The sequence below is a fragment of the Candidozyma pseudohaemuli genome, assembly GCF_003013735.1.
Source record: "Candidozyma pseudohaemuli strain B12108 chromosome Unknown scaffold00008, whole genome shotgun sequence".
NCBI lineage: Eukaryota > Fungi > Ascomycota > Pichiomycetes > Serinales > Metschnikowiaceae > Candidozyma > Candidozyma pseudohaemuli.
The window spans coordinates 399,019-418,536 of NW_020194442.1; the positions used below are offsets into that span (position 1 = coordinate 399,019).

Here is a 19,518-nt window from a genome sequence, read left to right on the forward strand (position 1 = left end):
TTTTTTAGGTGGTTTTTGAAAGGCCAGGGTTATTGAGGAGTTTCAATATACCTTTTACGGTGTGATTCGTGGAAGTTGCTCTGGCCGACTGGCTGCGAATTTGACGTGAGCGGAATAGATGAAACATGCTAGATCCTTCGGTGTGATGGAATTGGTGGAATTCTTAGTTTTGTGGTTTTGTTTAATTTTGTTCATTTTGTTATTGTAAAGGGGAATTGCTCAAAAGGGCTTGTGCTTCGGTGACTTAGCTATGCTGAGGACGATGGAGTGGTTGATCATATACTCAGTGAACCACGATTACATGGTAATTTACTATAGTCGTGGAGCAGATGAAAGAGCCTAAATGGTAGAAGGTTCCATTTATATCGAGTTTCAAGATCTTGGGTTCAAGCCTCCTAGCAATTACAGTCGTTCTAGTGATTCTCTTAGTAGTCCAAGGCAGCCAGACCCACAAACTTTTTGGTGAATTGTTTCAAGATAATTCGGAATTGAACTATCAAAAAATTGACATCGTCATGCCCTCATCGTTCGTTATGTCACATCTATCCAGACCGATCACTCAACCCTTACCCCCATGCAATTGTCAACCTCCAGACGGCCAGACCAAAAAAGAAGTAGATAATTCAAAAATCGATAAATTCACAAAATCAAAAAACCAATCGATCCCCCTTAAAAAAACAACCCGACCCTTTTACCGCCTTATCTCGCTTCCTCACCTACACCTATTGTCTCACTTTTTCGCATCCATACATCGCCATCAACCACCACCTTTTCTAAAGGTACCACCATATCTTACCCCACCATGGACTCCTTGGGCAATACAGCACCGTCTTCTGATGAAGTACATCACCAGAACGTCCACATCAACGATCTCCCCGATGAGGTCCTTCTCAATGTCTTTGCCCACATGCAACCTGTGGAACTCAAAGACCTCCGCTTGGTGTGCTCCAAATGGAACCACGTGGTGCTGGACAAATCAGCTTGGATCAAGGCGTTCCATAACCGCTTTGGCACAGGTAACGTGTTTGCTTCGGTCACGGGGCTGACCATGTGGCTTACGGAGTATCTAGGCCGAGTCGCTGTGGCAAGGAAATGGGCCAAAGCTCGGGCATACTCCCACTCTTATGCGCTTGTCAACAACGAATTCGGCATGAGGGTTCCGCCTCGTGTGTTTGTGGATTTTGCCCACGACAGGATCTTGACGTTTGCCCGGTTTCTGGGTGCCATATCCATGTGTACGCTATCCACGGGGCGTAACCAGGTGTTTTTCCCCGAAAACAGCGTGTTATCTATGGGCATGGCTGTTGACAGCAATTGGTCCCACCTCTGCGTGGGCAAGCCCAACGGCGAGGTTCTCCTCAAAAACTTAATCACATCATCAGCCACAGGACTGGGGAAGCAGTCCGTTACCACGCTTCAGGGCCCCACGGACGATCCAATTGTGGCTCTTAAGCTCAATGAAACGTTTGAAAAGGTCAGGGAAAAAGTAGAGATTGTGGCAGGTACGAGAGGCGGGCTCTTGTTACTTTGGAGCGCTACTACGCTTCTACGGACAATTTTTGTGAGCCAAACTTGCGGCGTGCTCGAGGTGGAAAGTGATTTCACGAAATCTGTCGTTGTCGTCACGGAGGAAGAAATCATCGCCTACGAGTTATCTCTGGGTGAAGAAACCCATCGTGTGGCGCATGGAATCGCCTTGATGCCCCACGTCAACTTTCGCATTGATCTCGCAGACATGAACGTCGTGGCATACGACGAAACTACCGTCAAGGTGTTCCATCTCGCCGAGGAGGTTTTCGTCAGAGAAACAGAGGCTCCAGAAGAAGTAAGCATTATTGGAGGCAAGTTGCAGCAAAGCGACCGCAAAGTGAGAAACTCTGATGTTGCTGGAGGCGACGGTCGTCTTTTCGCTTTAATTTTTTCTGACGGCAGTGTCGGTACTTTCAACATTCGTGATACTAGCAGCGAAATCAAGCTTCTCACGAGGATCATGCCTCGCTACGACGCCCCCTTTGGCATCTTCGATTGGACCGCTGTGGCACTCAACAGTTCCACCATTGCCATTGGTCTTCTACCTAATTTTGTGCATTTTTACGACTCCCACCTGGGCGAGTATCTTCGAGAGGGTGTCAAGGTTCTGCGGAAGCTCTTTCGAGAAGGCGAGCCACCCATCAGGCATATGAGCTTCAGCTCAAACCAGGCTGCTGGTGTGGTTGTCAGCGGAAGTGTAGCTCAATATTTCCGTTTCGGCGACGCTCCGCTTTCATCAAAGCGGAAGCCTAATACACCTCAGGCTGCCGAGGGTTCTTCTCGACATGCTATGCATAGACACATCAAGGCTCAATTGGACGACTATGATACCCTTGAAGATTCTCGTCGCCGTGCAGAACTCATGGCTGATCGCTACAATGGTACAGAGCTCGAAAGCGAGGCTGAAGAGCTCCGAATGGCAATGGCGCTAAGTGCTAGTAGCGTCCCTGACACCAGCGAAGATGACGACTTGGAGAGGGCATTGGCGCTTTCTCGAGAGGAACTGGAAAGAGTCACTCCGCTTGAAGGAACCCTGCGATCTCATGAGCTTTTCAAGCAGCCTGCTACGGGACATCCAGGTGAGCCTATTGAGGAAAGTGACGACGACATTCTTCGCCAGGTGATAGAGATTTCGCTCACTGATATTTAATTTTAAGGAGCTGGGTCGCTGAACTACATCGTTGATACTGGTTGTTCGGGTGCACCAAGTTTTCCACTTCCACCTTAGCGAGATCTGACTCTCTTCAGGGATAATAATATAATCAAGGCATGACCCTTTAAGCCCTCAAGTCCCTTTACTGCATCATCTTTCGGAAGTTTTTACGACTCGCCAAGCGATGCGAAGCCTCCTCAACAATGGGATTCGGGAAAAGACCGGCGGGAATTATCGAGCTTTGCCGTTGACTAAGGTTTGCAGCCAAGGATCTGAGTCACGATTTTAGCGCACTAACGGTCTCCAAAGCACTTTCTCAAACCATCGTTCTTCGTTACAAAAAAATAAAAAGCTTTCATTAAAAGCATTTTCATTGGGCCGAAAAGATAACAAAATGAAGGTTCTGGCCTGATTTTGTGGGTACCACCATCCGTGGATGCACTACTCGGTGCCGGAATTTTACGGGATACAGCGGACGGCAGGTAGAAAAAAAATCCATTTGCCGTTATTTGCGAGATCGTTCCATACAATACGGACTCATTTTTTTGCCCTGCAAATTAAATATCGTTCTTTCAAAACAGCTACACTGATAGCAAATTCCCCACACAAAGGCATTAAAGCCCTGTCTTGTCATGTCATTCAAATTAAGGGAGCTGGGGAGAATCCAGTTCTTCCAGTCTTCCCTTCCCTACTTGAACAATAATGCTGTGACTAAATTTCAGCGAAACCATACTAGACGTTGGCGTTCCGAAGACCCCCATCCTTCGAACCACAAGTTCTTATCCATTTCAAATGGCCACTATGGCATCTACTTCACAATTTTTAATCATGAATTGAGACGAGAGGAGAAGAACGGCCTTCATGACAGTGGTTCCCATGTCTTAATGGTGTTCCCCTCGGGATCACTGCTGTCAATCTACATTCCATATTTCGTCATAAGTAAAGTCAAAGAAGAGGTTTACAGCCACATCGATCACCTTAAAACAGTATCGAAGGAATTCTTGTCATCTTGGGCATTGGTGAAACCCAAGCACTTGCTGCAGCAGCAGTATTTCATAAGGTCATTCACTACATCTGCCACTGAAAAAGAGCAAGAGCCACTCAAAATCACCCCTTTGTCACAACCTAAAATAGAGGAGGTTGTGGAAGAGTTCGGTGGCGAAGAAGTGCCATTCGCGGAGTCTTTCCGTAAGTCTCAGTGTGACGAAATCACGAAAGTATACAACACCCATGCATCTCCCGAGGACCTTGACATCATATATCCATTATACCAGGCACTCAAACGAAACGATATTCCCCTCCCCACCATCGAGCTTTACAACATTGTCCTTGAATCTATTTTGTCTCGAGCACTTGACAGCGACAAGTCCTCTCTCGCTTCCATCGAGTCAAAACTCACAAATCTTCTCACCGTTTATCAGGATGTTCTTCACCTTTGTTCGAGCACATCTTTGAGACCCGACAGTACCACTTACAATCTTGTCCTAAAAGGAATCTTTGAAGGTTGTGTCGAAACAGTCAGCGCCGGCCGCTCTCCTTCTGTGGCACATCACATATATCAAGAATTTGAGGCAAAGGCGAAAGAATTCGGCCAGGTAGGCACTGACCTTTTTCTTTCATTGAAGGACTGCCTGAATCTCGCACTTCCTTCCATACTTCCTCACATGGTCGCTGCTATTACCAGTTTTCCGGAGCTCTTGACAGTCGATCTCGTCGAAAAAATCTTGGAACATAGGACGACAGTGACTGGTGCAGGCTCATTCTATGTTGGTCTCATCGAGTTGTCCCAGCACTTCGCCTCCTTGGGTATGCCCAATCTGAGCCCACAAGACATTCACCACTACCTCATCTCTGTCTTTGAGGATTTCAAAACCAACGCTCAGTCCTCTCCGGAATTAATGAGTTGTGAGTACAATGTTTACTCGGCTCTTATACTGGCATTGATCGCCAACGGCAACTTGTCTTTGGCGACAAAGTTTTTAGATGACATATTGGTAGACTACAAGTCGTCCCTACAAGCATCTGATAAAAACATTGTTGTCGCTAAGCAAAAAGTTTCGGCTCTCATCTCCGTCTACCTCGAGGCTATCACATCGAGTGGCAAAGCAGGCGATTTGCACAAGGCTTACAATCTCATGAACAAGTTTAACGATGTTCCTTACCTTCCAGAGTTTTCCACTCAGCTTTACAATAAGCTTATTGCCCTTTTCATCAATGAGTATTCCATGCTTGAAATGCTGAGACGTGCCTCGAGTGACCAAACGATACTGAAACAACAAAAGGACGTCTACAGTATCATCTGGAATCTATACGAAAAGGTTGCGATCAGATCTGATTATCAAAATAACATGTATGACGCAACGATATATCCCAAGAAGTTTGCGAATTGCAGGGAGTATTTGTTGACGTTGAGCATTGATTTAGGTGATTATAGCAAAGCACACCGCTTGATGAAGGAGATTCTTGCGAAGGATCATTTGATAGGTGATTGGAACGTGTCGAAGAAATTGGTATTGTTTCTCATCAACACTGCGCAGGTTTCAGGAAATGGCGAGTACATTCATCTTTGTTGGACACTTTTGGAACAACAGGCAGCTCGTCATGTCCATGATTCAAGTATTTTGAATGCTTTCGTCAGTGAGCACTTGCCCTACTTGGTTAACATTGTTTCGGAATTCAACTTTGAGAGATTAATCAACTCGAAGATGGTGATTGATTCATTCGCCAAGTTTGATCTCTCTAAGGACAACATTTATGGCCTCATGACCATAATGACGTACCTTGTTAACATCGCAGGCTCGAGAGAAGTGTCATCTGAGGCAAAGCTGAGAATTTTGCAATACCAAGCGCACCTCTTGAAAGAATTTGAAGACACTGAGAACCACTACTTGCAGCTTTCGGAAGAGCTTCTTCAATTCAAACACAATTTGATAAACTCTTTCACTTACTTGATTGCGTCATCAACTACGTTAACCATCACCAACGAAATAACGGACGTCTGTGAGATACTCGGAATCGTTGCCCCCAGCAGTGGGCTGAGTAAAGCGGTGATCTCTATGGACTATTCACATATCCTCGCTATCAATTATCTTAAAGGTGTGGAGAATTTCGAAGGTGCTTTCAAGGCAGGTTTCAACTTCAATGCCCTCACTTGGAAACTCATCATCAACAGAAATTACGTGGTTGAATCGTTATGCAAGGAAAGGGTTATGAAGATTGAGGAGTTTGTCGCGAGACTTTTAGGTCTGTCTTTGGAGCTTTATGAAAAACATGCCTTGTTGTGCTCCCTTATTTCCTTAGGTCATGAGAAGGTGAATATCGAAGTTTTCAAAAGCTTACTTAAAGGAGATGAGAGTGGAGCGCTTGAGAACAGCCGTGTGTTGGATGCCCTTGCATCATTTTCTCAAGACACTAACAATTCATATTTCTTGAGCATTTTCGAAGGTGCATTTCAAAGGCTTCTTGAAGGCTGTGACAACAATGAATGGGCATCCAAGTTTATGTTCAAACTTTCAAGCATTGGCAAACTGAAGGAGGTTGTGAATGTTGTGTCGCAAGAACGTATCAAGAAGCTCAGTCTTACAACAGAGGGGGATATCAACTTTTTGGCCTCCCTTCTTACGTGCCACATTGCCTTGAACAATGACAACGAGGTGATGGCTATAATGAAAACTTTCTTTTCGGATAAAGAAGGAAACAAGCATTTGATGGAATCAAATGAATTATTGACGATTGTGGTCGACTTCTACATTTCTAGAGGTAACTACGCAATCGTCGTAGACCGTTTTGGCAAATTGGCGAAGCGGTCGGTGGCTTTAAACGAACGGGTGAAATTTGCCAGTTTCATGATGCAGATGACAGGAGAAACTCCCACTAAGCAGGACAGCACTGACCATGATGTGGCTACATTTGCGATCAGTCTTCTCTCTCAGCATGATGTGGGTAGTATGAACAAGCTTTTTGAGCTGAACTCAAAGTTTCTGCGCACCGCAGGTGCAATTTTCGAAAGCATGGTTGAGCACTTGACTGCTGCGTCGAGACTAACCACAGACTCGCGTGCAGTCCGAGCCAAGTTTGAAGCTGTTATCAGACTTTGCAAGACGATGCGCTTGAAGGAGTTGGCGGTGGATCACCTTGTTAATGTGATTCGTCTCCTCGGACTCATGGACGCTCGTGACTTGTTGAACGTTCTTGTCAATAAGTTCGTTAACCGAGGAGAGACAGCGTCGATTGTCAACCTCTACTTTTTGCAAATTAGGGTCACCTCAGCCCACGAAGCCAGCGTGCTCAAGAGAGAATTTGAGTCGGCTTTACAAAGGGTCGGTGACAAAATCAACCTAGCGAGGCTAGCACAAGCATAGAACAGCATAGAATGACGGAATGATATTTATTAATGCAACGAATCAACGATACTAATGCAAGGTGAAGTGAAGTAGGTTCTAGTCTAGTTTTTGGATAGAGTCCAAGCTATCCAGGGTGTATGGAGTGGCACCTTCGTAAGTTGGATAATCACTTAAAGGCGGCATGGTCACTTCCAAACTTTGGAAGTTTCGAATTCCCGTGATCCATACCTTTCCTAAAAAGTCGTAACGCTTTCGATCCTCGGCGCCAAAGGAAAACACGGATCCGGAATTGTCGATAGTTCCTGAGTTGTCGTAGTTCTCGATCGCACTATAAGCACAGTAGTAGTAGTCTGTGCAACAATGAGACTTGACCCAGCCCTTCTGGGGCTCATACTGGTCAATTTGCTCCACTTCGTCTATTTGGTCAACGTCCTTTTTGCGGTTTTTCAGCTCGAGTTTGTAATTCACTTCCACGGTGAGATCCACGGGGCTTCCTTGAGGCCGTAATGGCGGCATCCCTGGAGGCACGACAGCATCTCGAACCCGAAGAGGTGCTTGGTACAAATCTTTTAATGCTTCTTTATCCTGAAAAGTCGAAAACGGGAAGCGGCGCTCGTCTCTGCTGTATCCATTTTTCTTGCAAAACGAGAAACCCAGGTTAATCCACAAAATTCGTCCTGAAGACAGCATGTGGCCAGGATGGGTCAGACACACTTCCAGAGCCGCCAGGGCATTGTACAACTTCCGGAACAGATCCGTTGTAAGTTCACCCACACTAGCTGCGTCATATTTACTCCACAGATAGTGCTCATCACCAGCCATGGCCATGGCCAACCAGTACATTTCTTTATCGCCCCAAATGGACAGCTTGATGGGCTCACCCCAGAGTGCCAAGGGGAGCAAAATTAAATTAGCGGTGTAGTGTTTCTTGCGGTGGAAGAGAACAATTCCAGCTTCTTGCGTGTGTCTCCATCCTCTCATGTAAGGAATGTCCATGGTGTAGTCAGTCACAGGCTTGATACCAAGACCAAGGTCAAGCGTGCTGTGCTGGTGAGGCATGAGCTTGGAGAAGTAGTTTGTTTCAATCCAATCGTTGCTGTCTCGAAGCAGGCGGTCTCTGAAGAAGTAAGCACCAGTTTCCTGGAATTCAGGCGAAGCGAACAACGAAAGCGGTTCTTCCAAAGGCACGGCGTCGGCATCTACCAACATCACCTCCTCGAACGATGTAAACATCAACGCTAACAATTTGTTGTTGTAGCCCGAGAAAACGTGCTTTCCCTGGCCCTTCATGGGTCTTTCGATATTGACAAATGTAAGGTGCTGGATTGGATAGTCAGAGCCGAACTTTTCCGGGTCGGACAAGTCAATCTCAGGAATGACTTTATGGAGAAGCTTTTGGTCTGTAAAGCGGTCACTGAGAAAGTCCTCTTTAGGAGCCACGGCGGCTGCCGAAAGCGTTTTCTTTGATCGGTTCAGCAAGTCTCCGCGGTACACCACTTGGATTGGAAGCTTGTTGTTGAGCGCCCTAAGCACTCTGATCAAGCGGGTGATATCCTTAGTGTAGCGGGTTGCGGCTGAAATAACAATGCCTTTTCCTTTCATATTCTCGTGATAATACTGAATGAGGGTGTCGTCTGGTTTATAGCTGCGTGCTCCAGGGAAGTGATTTTCGAGGATTGCACCGTCGGGGGTCTCGAAAACCGGGAGCTGGTCGTGGAAAAACGGCGTCATTCGCCTGGCCCAATGGCCTTGAATGTCAGGATCTGGGTCTGACCCTTCGTTGCCAAAGTAACAATTACCGTAAAGCCTGACGACCGTCATGAGGTCAGCCATGCGAGTTTCAAGCTTGTGGGTCACGTTGGTTCTCTCGTTGAAATAGTCATTGATCTCCTCTTGCTCTTTATCGGTGATTGTCTCAAAATCAGGATTTCCAGCCTTCTTCTTCTCCTTCTGGACTGCTTCGTAAGCACGTTGGAAGAAGAGACCCTTCAGTACACAGCTTTTGTCGTATACCTCTTGGTATAACGTGGGTAGCTCCCAATCTGGCTGTTCCTTCTCTAGAAAGCGGAAGAACTGGCCACATTTTTCAGCTAGAGGTTTCTGGACAAAGGCGTCCCAATCACCGACGTGTTTTTGAAAATTTTCGGTCAAGGAGTACTTGTATTTTGGGTAGTGGAGTAGATCCCGAACGTAGTAGTCGTTGATTCCGAACCCAGTCTCGGAGTAGTCGATCTTGATATCCTGGGTCACCACGGAAAAGTCGACAAAGTGGTATGAGACCAAGGTCAATATGCAAAGCACGGTCACCAAACAAAGGCCTCGTTTGTGGAGCCGGCCTGAGAAGGCAAAGGGCGATTTCATCTGGATGCCTTGGAAAAACCGTCCGCCATTTGGATCAGGGGTTATATAGAAGAAGTTAATGTAGAATGGGCTGTGTAGCCGCCCCGACATGCGCGACATCTTGTGTCAAGGGTTGCAGCACCTGCATTGCTTGAGAGAGGTCTCAAGAAGCGACATTATTTGATGCCAAGGCGGGGGAGGGTCTTCCATACTTCTAGAATCTCAAACGGAATCATCAAATAGAGTTTTCGTCGCGTTATCAAGGTTTCTAAAAAAGATAAAAAGATAACCTTGTTCCAAGTCGAACCTCGCCGCAGTGGCGCCTAAATGGCTGCGACATTGGCAGAGTCCCGGCGCCCTTAGTATTGCTTAGCCATGGACGCTTAAACTTCTCGGCAATCAGCGGCTTTGCTCGCACAATAATGGCTACGCTAGGCAGCCTCGGCGCCTGGATTGTTGTGTTCCGTTCCTGGCCGGCTGCGCCATCTTTGTGCGTCAACGCCATTGAGGGTTATCATAGGGGTCCGTTTTTTCCGGATCACTGGGTTGTTTTGCAGAAATCACTCAGGCGCCCCTGATTGCCATTGTGCACAGAGTGCTTTGCAAGAAACTGTGTCGAGGACGGGCGAGTCTTGGTAGTTACCTAATCAGGCAATTATCAACACTTGCGGTGATTCTGGTGTGTTTCGAAGGGTCTATCTCTAGTGTCGTACGATGGTACTTTTTGTTGTTTTTCCAAAGAGCCGTATAGCGGAATTTGCTTTGGGGATGTAGCAAATGGTGCTCACATTGAGTCTTGCAAAGGACCTCTGGGTTAGCTTGACTCTCAGTTGATTCAATTAGTCTGTGTTGCATTTTCACTTAATCTCATTTGAAATGGACTTTTATGGAAGTCGAGTAGCGAGTCCATTGATGACAGAGATGCCCACTTTGAAGGCTCGTATTTCTTGATGTACTTTCAGTTCTGTCCATTTCACAGAGCGTAATTTGTCTTGATGCTTGACAAAGAACTACCTCAAGTCAGGTAAATCTTCGATCTTCGGAACTCTTTGGCCTCAATTCATGGACATGTCCTCGAGTAAACCTTTTCTTCAAGTGCAACCTTCCTCTAGTGTAACTTTTCCTCTAGTGCAGCCTTCCTCTAGTGCAATAGGGCAAATCGTGTGCCAATGTTGAGCCTGTCATCCCTCCTGATGCATTACTCAGGTAGATTCCATTCTGGGTCAATTTTCATCTTCTCAGAAGAAAACCAAACTCTTCAACTCTTGGTTTCGAATGCCTTTTCGAAGTCATTTTATGCTCTCGTCTTGTGCCCTCTGTGCATCTGCCACGACGATCTACCTCCAGTTTGCAGCCATATATCAATGGGCTCTCATTATCCGCCAACATATCCTTCGATGAGATTTAGGCTCCCTTATTCAAAACTGAGGAAAACGGGACACTTCTTGCCGAGAATGGGCCGTCTCTTTACCCCTTCAACCACATTAACGATACTTCCTCAGTATACGGCAAGTACCACGGGAGTAGCCTTTTCCATACAAGAAAACACCACTGAATAGCAGAAATCCACTCAAACACAATCGGATGGTCAAATTCCAAATTGCCACTTGTTCCCCGTTACAATGGTATTCTTGTCTCCAACTATACCCATAGGGCGACCTGCACATGCTTCACCACCTTGCCCACCATCACCAACACCACCACTGCCAGCATACCCAAAAGTACAGAAAAAAAGATCACAAATCTTTCATTTTTTCTTGCCCTCTCCCACTCAGCTCATCATAAGGCTACCACTTCCAATGGATGTTTTCCACCAACCACGGTCACGTGATCTGTGTGCCTCGCTCAATGCGTACACGTTTTACCAAAAAACAACCTCCTCCAACAACCTCTTCATGTCTGTCCTGTCTTACAAGGCCCAGGACCCGTACTCTCTGGCCGCCGTGCCAGATAAGATGGCGGTGTTTCAGGAGTGTTTGCAGCAGTTCAATGCCCTGCCTGTGGACGCCAAAAAATGCCGTCAGTTGTTGGCCAAGCTCTTGAGGTTGATCTACCAGGGAGAGCTGTTCCCACTGCAGGAGTCCACCACGTTGTTCTTCTCCATCTCCAAGTTGTTCCAGCACAAAAACCTGTCGTTGCGTCAATTGGTGTACTTGACCATCAAGGAGCTTTCCGCAACCTCGCAAGATATTTTGATGGTCACCTCCTCCATCATGAAAGACATCCAGCTGGGACTGTTGATTTACAAGCCCAACGCTATTAGAACGCTTTCCAAGGTGTTGGACCCTACCACCGTCTCCGCGTCTGAACGTTTGTTCCGCAATTGTTTGGTCGACAAGAACCCCATTGTTTCATCGGCCGCTTTGATCTCGTCCTACAACTTATTGCCAATTGCCAAGGATGTCGTCAAACGTTTCACCAACGAGACTTTGGAAACCGTGCAGTCGTACAAGCTGTTCCCCCCAGACCAGTTCCAGTTGCACGAGTACTATGGTGCTTCCACCACTAACTTGCCCTCCAACTCCTACATGTACCAGTACCATGCTTTGGGCTTGTTGTACCAATTGAGAAATCACGACAAGATGTCATTGATGAAGCTTATCACCAGCTTGGCTGAGGGCTCCGCTCTCAAGAACTCTTTGTCTATCATCCAGCTCATCCGCTACATCAACAAGGTCTTGTTGGACGATGAGTCCCTCATTACCCATTTGCATCCAATTTTGGCCGGCTTCTTGAAGCACAAGTCCGATATGGTCGAATTGGAAGCCTGTAAGACCTTGATTGGCTTGCAGCACCTCATCAAGGAGGACGACTTCATGAACATCATCCTCACGCTACAGAAATTGTTGAGCGTGCCTAGAACTGCCACCCGCTTTGCTGCTGTCAGATTAATCAACAAGATCTCTGTGAAACACCCTGAGAAGATCATGGTCGTCAACTTGGAGTTGGAAGCTTTGATTAATGACAGTAACAGATCTGTCTCTACATTGGCTATAACAACCTTATTGAAGACCTTGGGTGTGGGAACTGTTGAATCTGCATCTGCATCCAGCTCCGAAAATGTTGACCGTTTGATATCTAAGATGACTTCTATGATGGACGAGATCACAGAGGACTTCAAAATTACCATCATCGAGGCTATTGAAAACTTGGCTCTCAAATTCCCATCTAAACACAAGAAGCTAGTGTCTTTCCTTTCAGATTTGTTGAGAGATGACGGCACTTTGCAATTGAAGTCTAGTATCGTCGACGCATTATTTGACTTGATCAAGTTCTTGTCTGACAAGGCTGCTAAACAGCTCATATTGGTCAACTTGTGTGAGTTCATTGAGGACTGTGAGTACACAGAATTGTCTGTTCGTATTTTGCACTTGTTGGGTGACGAGGGTCCTACCACCACTAACCCCTCCTACTACATCAGACACATTTACAACAGATTGGTGTTGGAAAATTCCATTGTCAGATCGTCTGCTGTAATTGCCTTATCCAAGTTCGCCGCGCAGTGTGACGAAACCGTCGCCAAGAACGTCAAGATCTTGTTGAGTCGGTGCTTGAACGATGTTGATGATGAGGTCAGAGACCGTGCTTCATTGTCGTTGAGCTTCATCGACAGTCAACGCCCTCAGTTGATTGTTGCTGAGTCCAGCTTCAACTTGGCTGCATTGGAAAGCAAATTGACCCACTACTTGAATGACGAGGGCAACTTTGGTCACAAGTTCGACGTCACCGAAGTGCCTTTGCTCACGAAGGAGGAGCAGAAGTCTTTGGAGTACAACTCTAAGATCAAGAAGTTGGAGAAGAGTGATGGTGCTGATGTTGAGTCCGATAAGTCCACGCCATCGAAGGCCAAGGATGAGGCTCAAGGTGGCGATGACAATGCCAACGAATACTTGAAGCAACAGGAGTATGCCGCCAGCTTGTCCGCTATTCCAGAGTTTGCCGACCACGGCAAGTTGACGAAATCGTCAGCAACAGCCACATACTTGACCGACAGAGAAAACGAATTCGTGGTGACAGTTGTGAAGCACTTCTTCGTCGAAACACAAAAACTTGTGTTGCAGTTCGACGTCACCAACACATTGTCATCGTTGGTTTTGCAAGATGTGTCGGTTGTGACCCAGGCTGACAATGAGTTATACCAGGAGGAGTTCACAATTCCTTTGGCTGAGTTGAAGCCAGAACAAACTGGTAGCGTATATGTGTCGCTCACGACGCCGGCCATTGGTGACGACGATCTTCTCGCTGCTTTCGGCAACACACTTGTCTACACATCCAAGGATACCGTGGATGAGGAAGGTAACATCGATCCTACTGATGAAGGCATTGAGGATGAATACCAGATTGACGATTTGGAGATCACTTCTGGTGATTTCATCCTGCCTATGTACAACTCAAACTTCACGACAATCTTCGACCAATTACCTGAAACTGAGGGTAGTGTTGTGACTATCGGTGGAGTGAGCAATTTAGAGAACGCAGTGAGCAAATTGAGAAAGACATTGAACGCGATGCCGTTGGACGGCTCCGACTATGTGCCTGCGGACCTGACGTCGCATGTGTTGAAGTTGTTGGGTAAGGACTTGTGGGGCGGCAAAGTGGGTGCCCTGGTTAGACTTGCTCAAACTGGAGGAAAAGTGGTGGCCAAGGTACAAGTCAAGGGCGAGACCCCTGGCTTTGCTGCGGTGGTTGCCAACGGTGTGGAGTGATTGATCCGAAAAAATATTTTACTGAAATAAACGTCTATAGATGCAGAGATTGGCGTTTCAAGGCCTTGTAGAGCACTCCACCAGAGAAGTACACAAGTAAGGCAGCCAACAATATAAGAATAAATATCCAAATGGCGGCGAGGTTGTCTGCTTTTGCTGCAGTTGGACAAGCCAAGTGAGAACGTACCTCAAAGAAGTAAGTACATTCATCGACAGATGCCACGTATGAGACGTGGGCTTTAGTGAGCATTTCTCTGTCGCAAGTGAAAGTAAGAATTGTTCTTCTGCGGAGTGGGGTTCCGTCTTTAAAGGTCATACCGTTGCACTGGGTGCCATTCTCATATGTCAATGTCAATTTTCTTCCCTTGTAAACTGGTTTAGAGGTAACCTGACCCATCAGAATGTATCTACCCAGTGACTGCTCGATATAGTACGCACCGACCTCCGAGGCGTTAAGGCCGTCGATGATGTCGGCAGAGCCCAAGAGATTTCTTTTTATCGCACCCAGGCAAACTCCAATGGTGTAGTTGTGACCCAGGTCATATCCTCTAGAAGACCACAGTAGATGTCTTACATCCTGACCATGGTGGTTCTCGATCACTGATAGTCCACGTAAATCGATAAAGTTCTTTTGTGGAGAAAGTACTGTGCATGGATCGAGCTCCTCGTTATGTGTTTCTTGTTTTGAGGGTGTACCCGCATCGTGGACCAAATCGTGTAAAGAAGGAAATCTATGTGTTTCTAGCAGATGCTGTGGGCGTTGCTCCACGATAAAAAGACCGATAGCGATAAAAACTATCACCGCTAGAAGTGCCAAACGACGTGTATAGCGAGGGGGCATTGTGACACTTTTTTAATGGAATGGAAAACTTGTGAGCGTTCTTTTCAAACGGTGATTTGAAAGCAGTAAGCGGGCAGAAAGTGTTCTTTAAAGTGTTAACTTTCTTTGAGAGACCACTTGATAAGAAGGTAGTTGGTAAAAGATGTCTGAGTCTTCTGTTTCTCGAACACACACGTCAAGAGATTTGTCTCAGCCTCCGAAGGTTTGATAGGCTCGAGATGATGACGTCAAACCACAAGGAATATCAGCAGGGTAAATTCAATAACCACTTTGCAAGTCTAAGATGGCGATCGAAGCGTAATGGTCTTTGTTTGAAGCGAAAGAATGTAACGTGTTTCTGCCTCAACGGCTAGTTCGGTTGGAGCGGCCGACTGGAGCGCTTTATATGGAAAGCAGGCTCGGGCTTTCGCAGGTATCGTCTTTAGTCTCCAAACAAAAAGATCTGCAAATAGTTTTGTAGGAAATAAAGTTCAACTTTGTGTGCCCAGAAAGAAGAAGGTGTGCGGTTGAGATGTTGATGCTCAGGACGCGAGGCAGGTATAGATGAGGAAAGACACTCCCGTTTTGGATAAAGGAGTCTTGAACAGTATAAGAGCAGTTATTATTGAAGAATTATAGCGTTTGGCGATTATTGAAAAATCTTCATAGAGCATATGACATAAAACTCGCAGACATTGACAAGGATGCCCTAATAGGCGATTAAGAGAAGGGCAAAGGAACAATGGCGGTGCATTGATCTCGCGATATGCTTGTTAATTGACAAACACCAGCGTTAGCAGTAGGTTGAAAGATGATTTTGTTCAGGTTTACACAATTTTAGGCAAATTGTCGATTTGGGTTAAACCAGGTCATGTCAGTGAAGCTTCTGAAAAATGTGTGCGAATATAGGTGGGACGCATAAACTCCTATTTGAAGGAGATATCAAAAATCAACTAATTGCCTAAATTACAAAAAAAACGTAGCACTGACATAATTAATTGACACACTATCTCCCATCAAAGACAGCATTTAATTCATGAGAATACAGACAAATACTTGCAATTTCGATGTCGAATGAGTCCTGACCGCAGATTCACAACAATGAACTGAAGGCAATGTCGACTTATGAAACCGAAGAATTGGCTGTAAAATTCCTTTCATAGTGACTTTCCAAGGTACGTGATGTATCCTGGAATTATTGGCTGCGAAGCTGGGTAGGGTGTCAAGAGGGTATGCCAGATAGCCCCTTGTCTTGTTTTGATCTTTACATGTATTCCTTCATAATTAAAAGGAGCTTTTTACGTGAAATCTACCCTTGAAACAAGGAGAACCTTGTCTTCATCGATATGTACCAAAGCGGACTACCTAACCAAGAGTAGCTCACGAACCCAGATTTTCAGAGCCAAGGCGCAGATGGTCAAAAATGAAACCAGTGATAGTCAAGGCATGAAAATACTGTTTCATGGGCCATCAAGAGGAAGAGAAAGTCTAACAGAAGCTTCTGTAACAACTTGTTTACACGTGACCAAGCACGTGACTTGACAACTAGCTCTTAGCGAGCCGGACCTTGATTGCCTGCTACCACACTTTTTTCAACCAATGGATCCCTGGAATAGCAGCGTGACCCCGACGATAATCGGAGCCGCACCGCCGCTTTTTGATTACTCGGACCCGCTTTTGTCCCGTCTTTTGGACACCAAAAAAGCCCTCTTTGACCAGGCCTCACAGGACAAAGAACAAACAACGGAGGAGGATGATCAGCCCACGACAACGTCCCCTGAACTTCAATTCTTTTCAGCGGTTTGTGAAGGCGATGTGATTACTGTTGAAGCTGTGGCTAAAGCACACCCCGAGGTCGTCCTGCAAACATACCCCCAGGAAGAAGGCGTAACTCCTTTGATCTTCGCCGTTGCATTCGACCATCAAGAGATTGCCGAGTCACTTTTATCAATACACAATGTCGATGCCGATACTCCAGATGACACGCCAATTGGATACTCACCGCTCATGTGGGCTGTCCATTTGCGCAACTTGCCTATGGTAAAACTCCTATTGGAATACCAGGCTGATCCGCAACTTCTGCCCAAAAACGACGGCAAAGATGCCGTTGCTTTGGTAACTTCCGACGATTTGCCAATGTATGAGTTTTTCCGGGGCCATAATCTTTTGAATCGCAGCCTGAATAGAACAAGCGACATATACGAGCCAGACTCCTTCCAGCATGACACCAGTGACATGGACTCATTAACACATCAGATTAGAATGCAAACTGCAGGGCTTGCGCTTGATGTGGATGAAGATGATGATAATGTGCGTGAGAAGGAGTTGGACGAGGAGGCTGAATTGTCTTTGGACACGGAATTGGTCCAAACACCTGAGTACGACTACGATAAACTTTTACCAGAGCAGTTTATCAAGTTTTCCGACTCTGATATCCCATCCTTGCTTGACTACATTTTCAATTTGCGGAAGGAAAATACCACATTTCAGCATTCCACGAAGGTGCCAGCTGCCATTGTATTTCAACTCGTCAGATACTCCCACAATAAGGTCCATAGCAAGGATTTGACGGAATTTCTTTTTGAGTGTTTCATTGCAAGATTGAGGTCCGTCACCAACACAAAATCCGGTGTCTTCAATATGGCAATCGCAGAGGGTGACAAAGCAGCAGCTCTTGGTGCTGGCGACATTGTCCTATTGAGTTACTGGCTTTCTGCAATTCAATTTTTGCATTTTTACTTTGCCAAGGCGAACATATACCACGACTATCCCGCATTTCTTCAGGAGTTTGTCAACATCACACAATCCTTAGTGGCCACCCTCTCATTTTCGATCAATTCGAGACTCAACTTACTTGTCGATGACTGCTTGCTCAAGTTCACGAACTTGGTTGACGTTTCATCTGTCTTGTATGCCAAGGACTGGAACTTCTTCAAAAATAAGCCAAACATGAAGGACCAGCCTAGTACCTACGACGACATTTTAGAAATGCTCTTCCCTCCTACTATGAAGGAGCTAATGAAGCCATCGCCACTCAAATATGTCCAAGTGCTTGGTGCTCTTGACTATGTTCTCAAATTGCATGAGGTGGATCCTTTATTGAGGCTTCAAACCTACTCCCAGGTTTTCTATTACATCAATGCCACCATATTCAACCGTCTTGTGGCCAACTCAAAATACTGCTCCCGTGCAAAAGCCATACAGATTCGTCTTAATATCTCCACCTTGGAAGATTGGTTGCGCTCACACAACTATAGCATCTACAAACCAGAGAAGGCAGGCGGCTTAATTGAGCTTTTGAAACCAGAGGAGGGTGGCCATCAATTGAAGTTGCACAATTTGCTCGATGAAACACCTCAGACAGAAGGTGCGACTGACACTAAGAATCCTCACTGCCTCGCTTTTTACTACAGATCGTTGTATCATATTGGTAAAAGTCAATTGATGCCCACTATAGAGTTGTTGCAATGGTTGCAATGCATGTCCGCTCTCAAAGATGAGGACAGTCTCATAAACACCATAAACCATTTCGACACGCTTAATTACTACCAATTGTTCAAGGTCGCCAACAAGCTCTACCGTTATGAAGTTGAGGAGACTAAGCTACCGAAACCACTTCTCCAATACCTCAAACGCCTCATGAATGAGCATGGAGAGAAACAGATTGAGCGCAGTCTCTTGCATTATATGACTCAAAGTACCTTCTTGCTGAAGGAGCTCTACGTTTACCTTAACCCCAACTTCATTTTTGGAATTGCTTTGCCCAACTTGAATGAGCTCATCGTTAGGTATGGTGCTGGTCTCGGAGGTGTCAAGTCCTTGAGGGCTAAGAAATTCCAACCAACTTTGCCTGTGACAGTGTTGGATGACGTCGATGAGATTCTCACAAAGAACAGGGAGTCAAATATGAATGACACCTATGACTACGATGAGAATGATGGCGATGATAATGAAGAAGAAGAACCTGTGGAGGAGAGCAACGGCGACGAAAGAACAGAGGAACGCCCTCCTGTGGATAACTCCCGTTCCTTCAAGGGAGATGAGTTGTTCAAAACTGTGCAAGTTCCTCTGTCTTTGGTACACCGGAACTGGGGTGATAACGATGAAAACCCTTGGTGATTGCAAATGATGTATTATAGCTTCTATGTACAGATTTTGGAGCGATAAAATCACATCTGAGAAACAAAGTTATTGTTCTTGATTTTGGCGTTGTTGGCTTTGTTGATCTGCTTCTTGCGCCACTTCATAATGTCGTTATCCTTCAACTGTTTGTCCATCTTGGGCTTGTCAAGGCAGTCCCAGAGCCAGTCAGGGTACTCTTCGTCTTTCAAGGCCACAGGCTCGTCACCCGATTTTCTGATTTTGAGATTAAGCACTGTGCCTGCGGGACAGATAGACTGCCTGGCCACAGTAGACACGTGGAAGCTTCTGGCCACACGGAAGGAAAGCATGGTGAAGGATGAGGATGTAGGACGTGAGAAGTCGATGTTAAGCAGGTAGTGCTGCACACAAAAAAAGTTCACCGGACTTTCGAAGGCGGATCCGTTGAAGTGAATAAATAACTCAAGAAGATGAAACTGATAGAAATGACTTCTATTACGAAGAATTGAAGGTCTACAGGATCCT

The 19,518-nt window shown here is 45.9% G+C and overlaps 6 protein-coding genes across 6 annotated transcripts; 4 read left to right on the top strand and 2 right to left on the bottom strand.

Annotated features, from left to right (window-relative positions):
- Positions 1 to 802: 802 nt before the first annotated feature.
- On the top strand, positions 803 to 2,680 carry C7M61_003377 (SCF ubiquitin ligase complex subunit; the record flags this gene model as incomplete). The annotated part of the gene is made up of 1 exon (XM_024858718.1): positions 803 to 2,680. The coding sequence occupies one exon, from the start codon at positions 803 to 805 to the stop codon at positions 2,678 to 2,680; it is 1,878 nt and encodes a 625-aa protein (XP_024713205.1).
- A 635-nt stretch (positions 2,681 to 3,315) lies between these two features.
- Positions 3,316 to 7,044, top strand: RPM2 (ribonuclease P; the record flags this gene model as incomplete). Its single annotated transcript, XM_024858719.1, has 1 exon — positions 3,316 to 7,044. One exon carries the CDS (start codon positions 3,316 to 3,318, stop codon positions 7,042 to 7,044), a length of 3,729 nt encoding a protein of 1,242 aa, XP_024713206.1.
- Positions 7,045 to 7,122: 78 nt separating this feature from the next.
- On the bottom strand, positions 7,123 to 9,387 carry MNN15 (putative alpha-1,3-mannosyltransferase; the record flags this gene model as incomplete). Its single annotated transcript, XM_024858720.1, has 1 exon — positions 7,123 to 9,387. The coding sequence occupies one exon, from the start codon at positions 9,385 to 9,387 to the stop codon at positions 7,123 to 7,125; it is 2,265 nt and encodes a 754-aa protein (XP_024713207.1).
- Positions 9,388 to 11,261: 1,874 nt separating this feature from the next.
- SEC21 (coatomer subunit gamma) lies at positions 11,262 to 14,072 on the top strand (the record flags this gene model as incomplete). The annotated part of the gene is made up of 1 exon (XM_024858721.1): positions 11,262 to 14,072. One exon carries the CDS (start codon positions 11,262 to 11,264, stop codon positions 14,070 to 14,072), a length of 2,811 nt encoding a protein of 936 aa, XP_024713208.1.
- Positions 14,073 to 14,106: 34 nt separating this feature from the next.
- C7M61_003381 (uncharacterized protein) lies at positions 14,107 to 14,913 on the bottom strand (the record flags this gene model as incomplete). Its single annotated transcript, XM_024858722.1, has 1 exon — positions 14,107 to 14,913. One exon carries the CDS (start codon positions 14,911 to 14,913, stop codon positions 14,107 to 14,109), a length of 807 nt encoding a protein of 268 aa, XP_024713209.1.
- Positions 14,914 to 16,491: 1,578 nt separating this feature from the next.
- Positions 16,492 to 19,011, top strand: C7M61_003382 (uncharacterized protein; the record flags this gene model as incomplete). The annotated part of the gene is made up of 1 exon (XM_024858723.1): positions 16,492 to 19,011. One exon carries the CDS (start codon positions 16,492 to 16,494, stop codon positions 19,009 to 19,011), a length of 2,520 nt encoding a protein of 839 aa, XP_024713210.1.
- Positions 19,012 to 19,518: the final 507 nt, after the last annotated feature.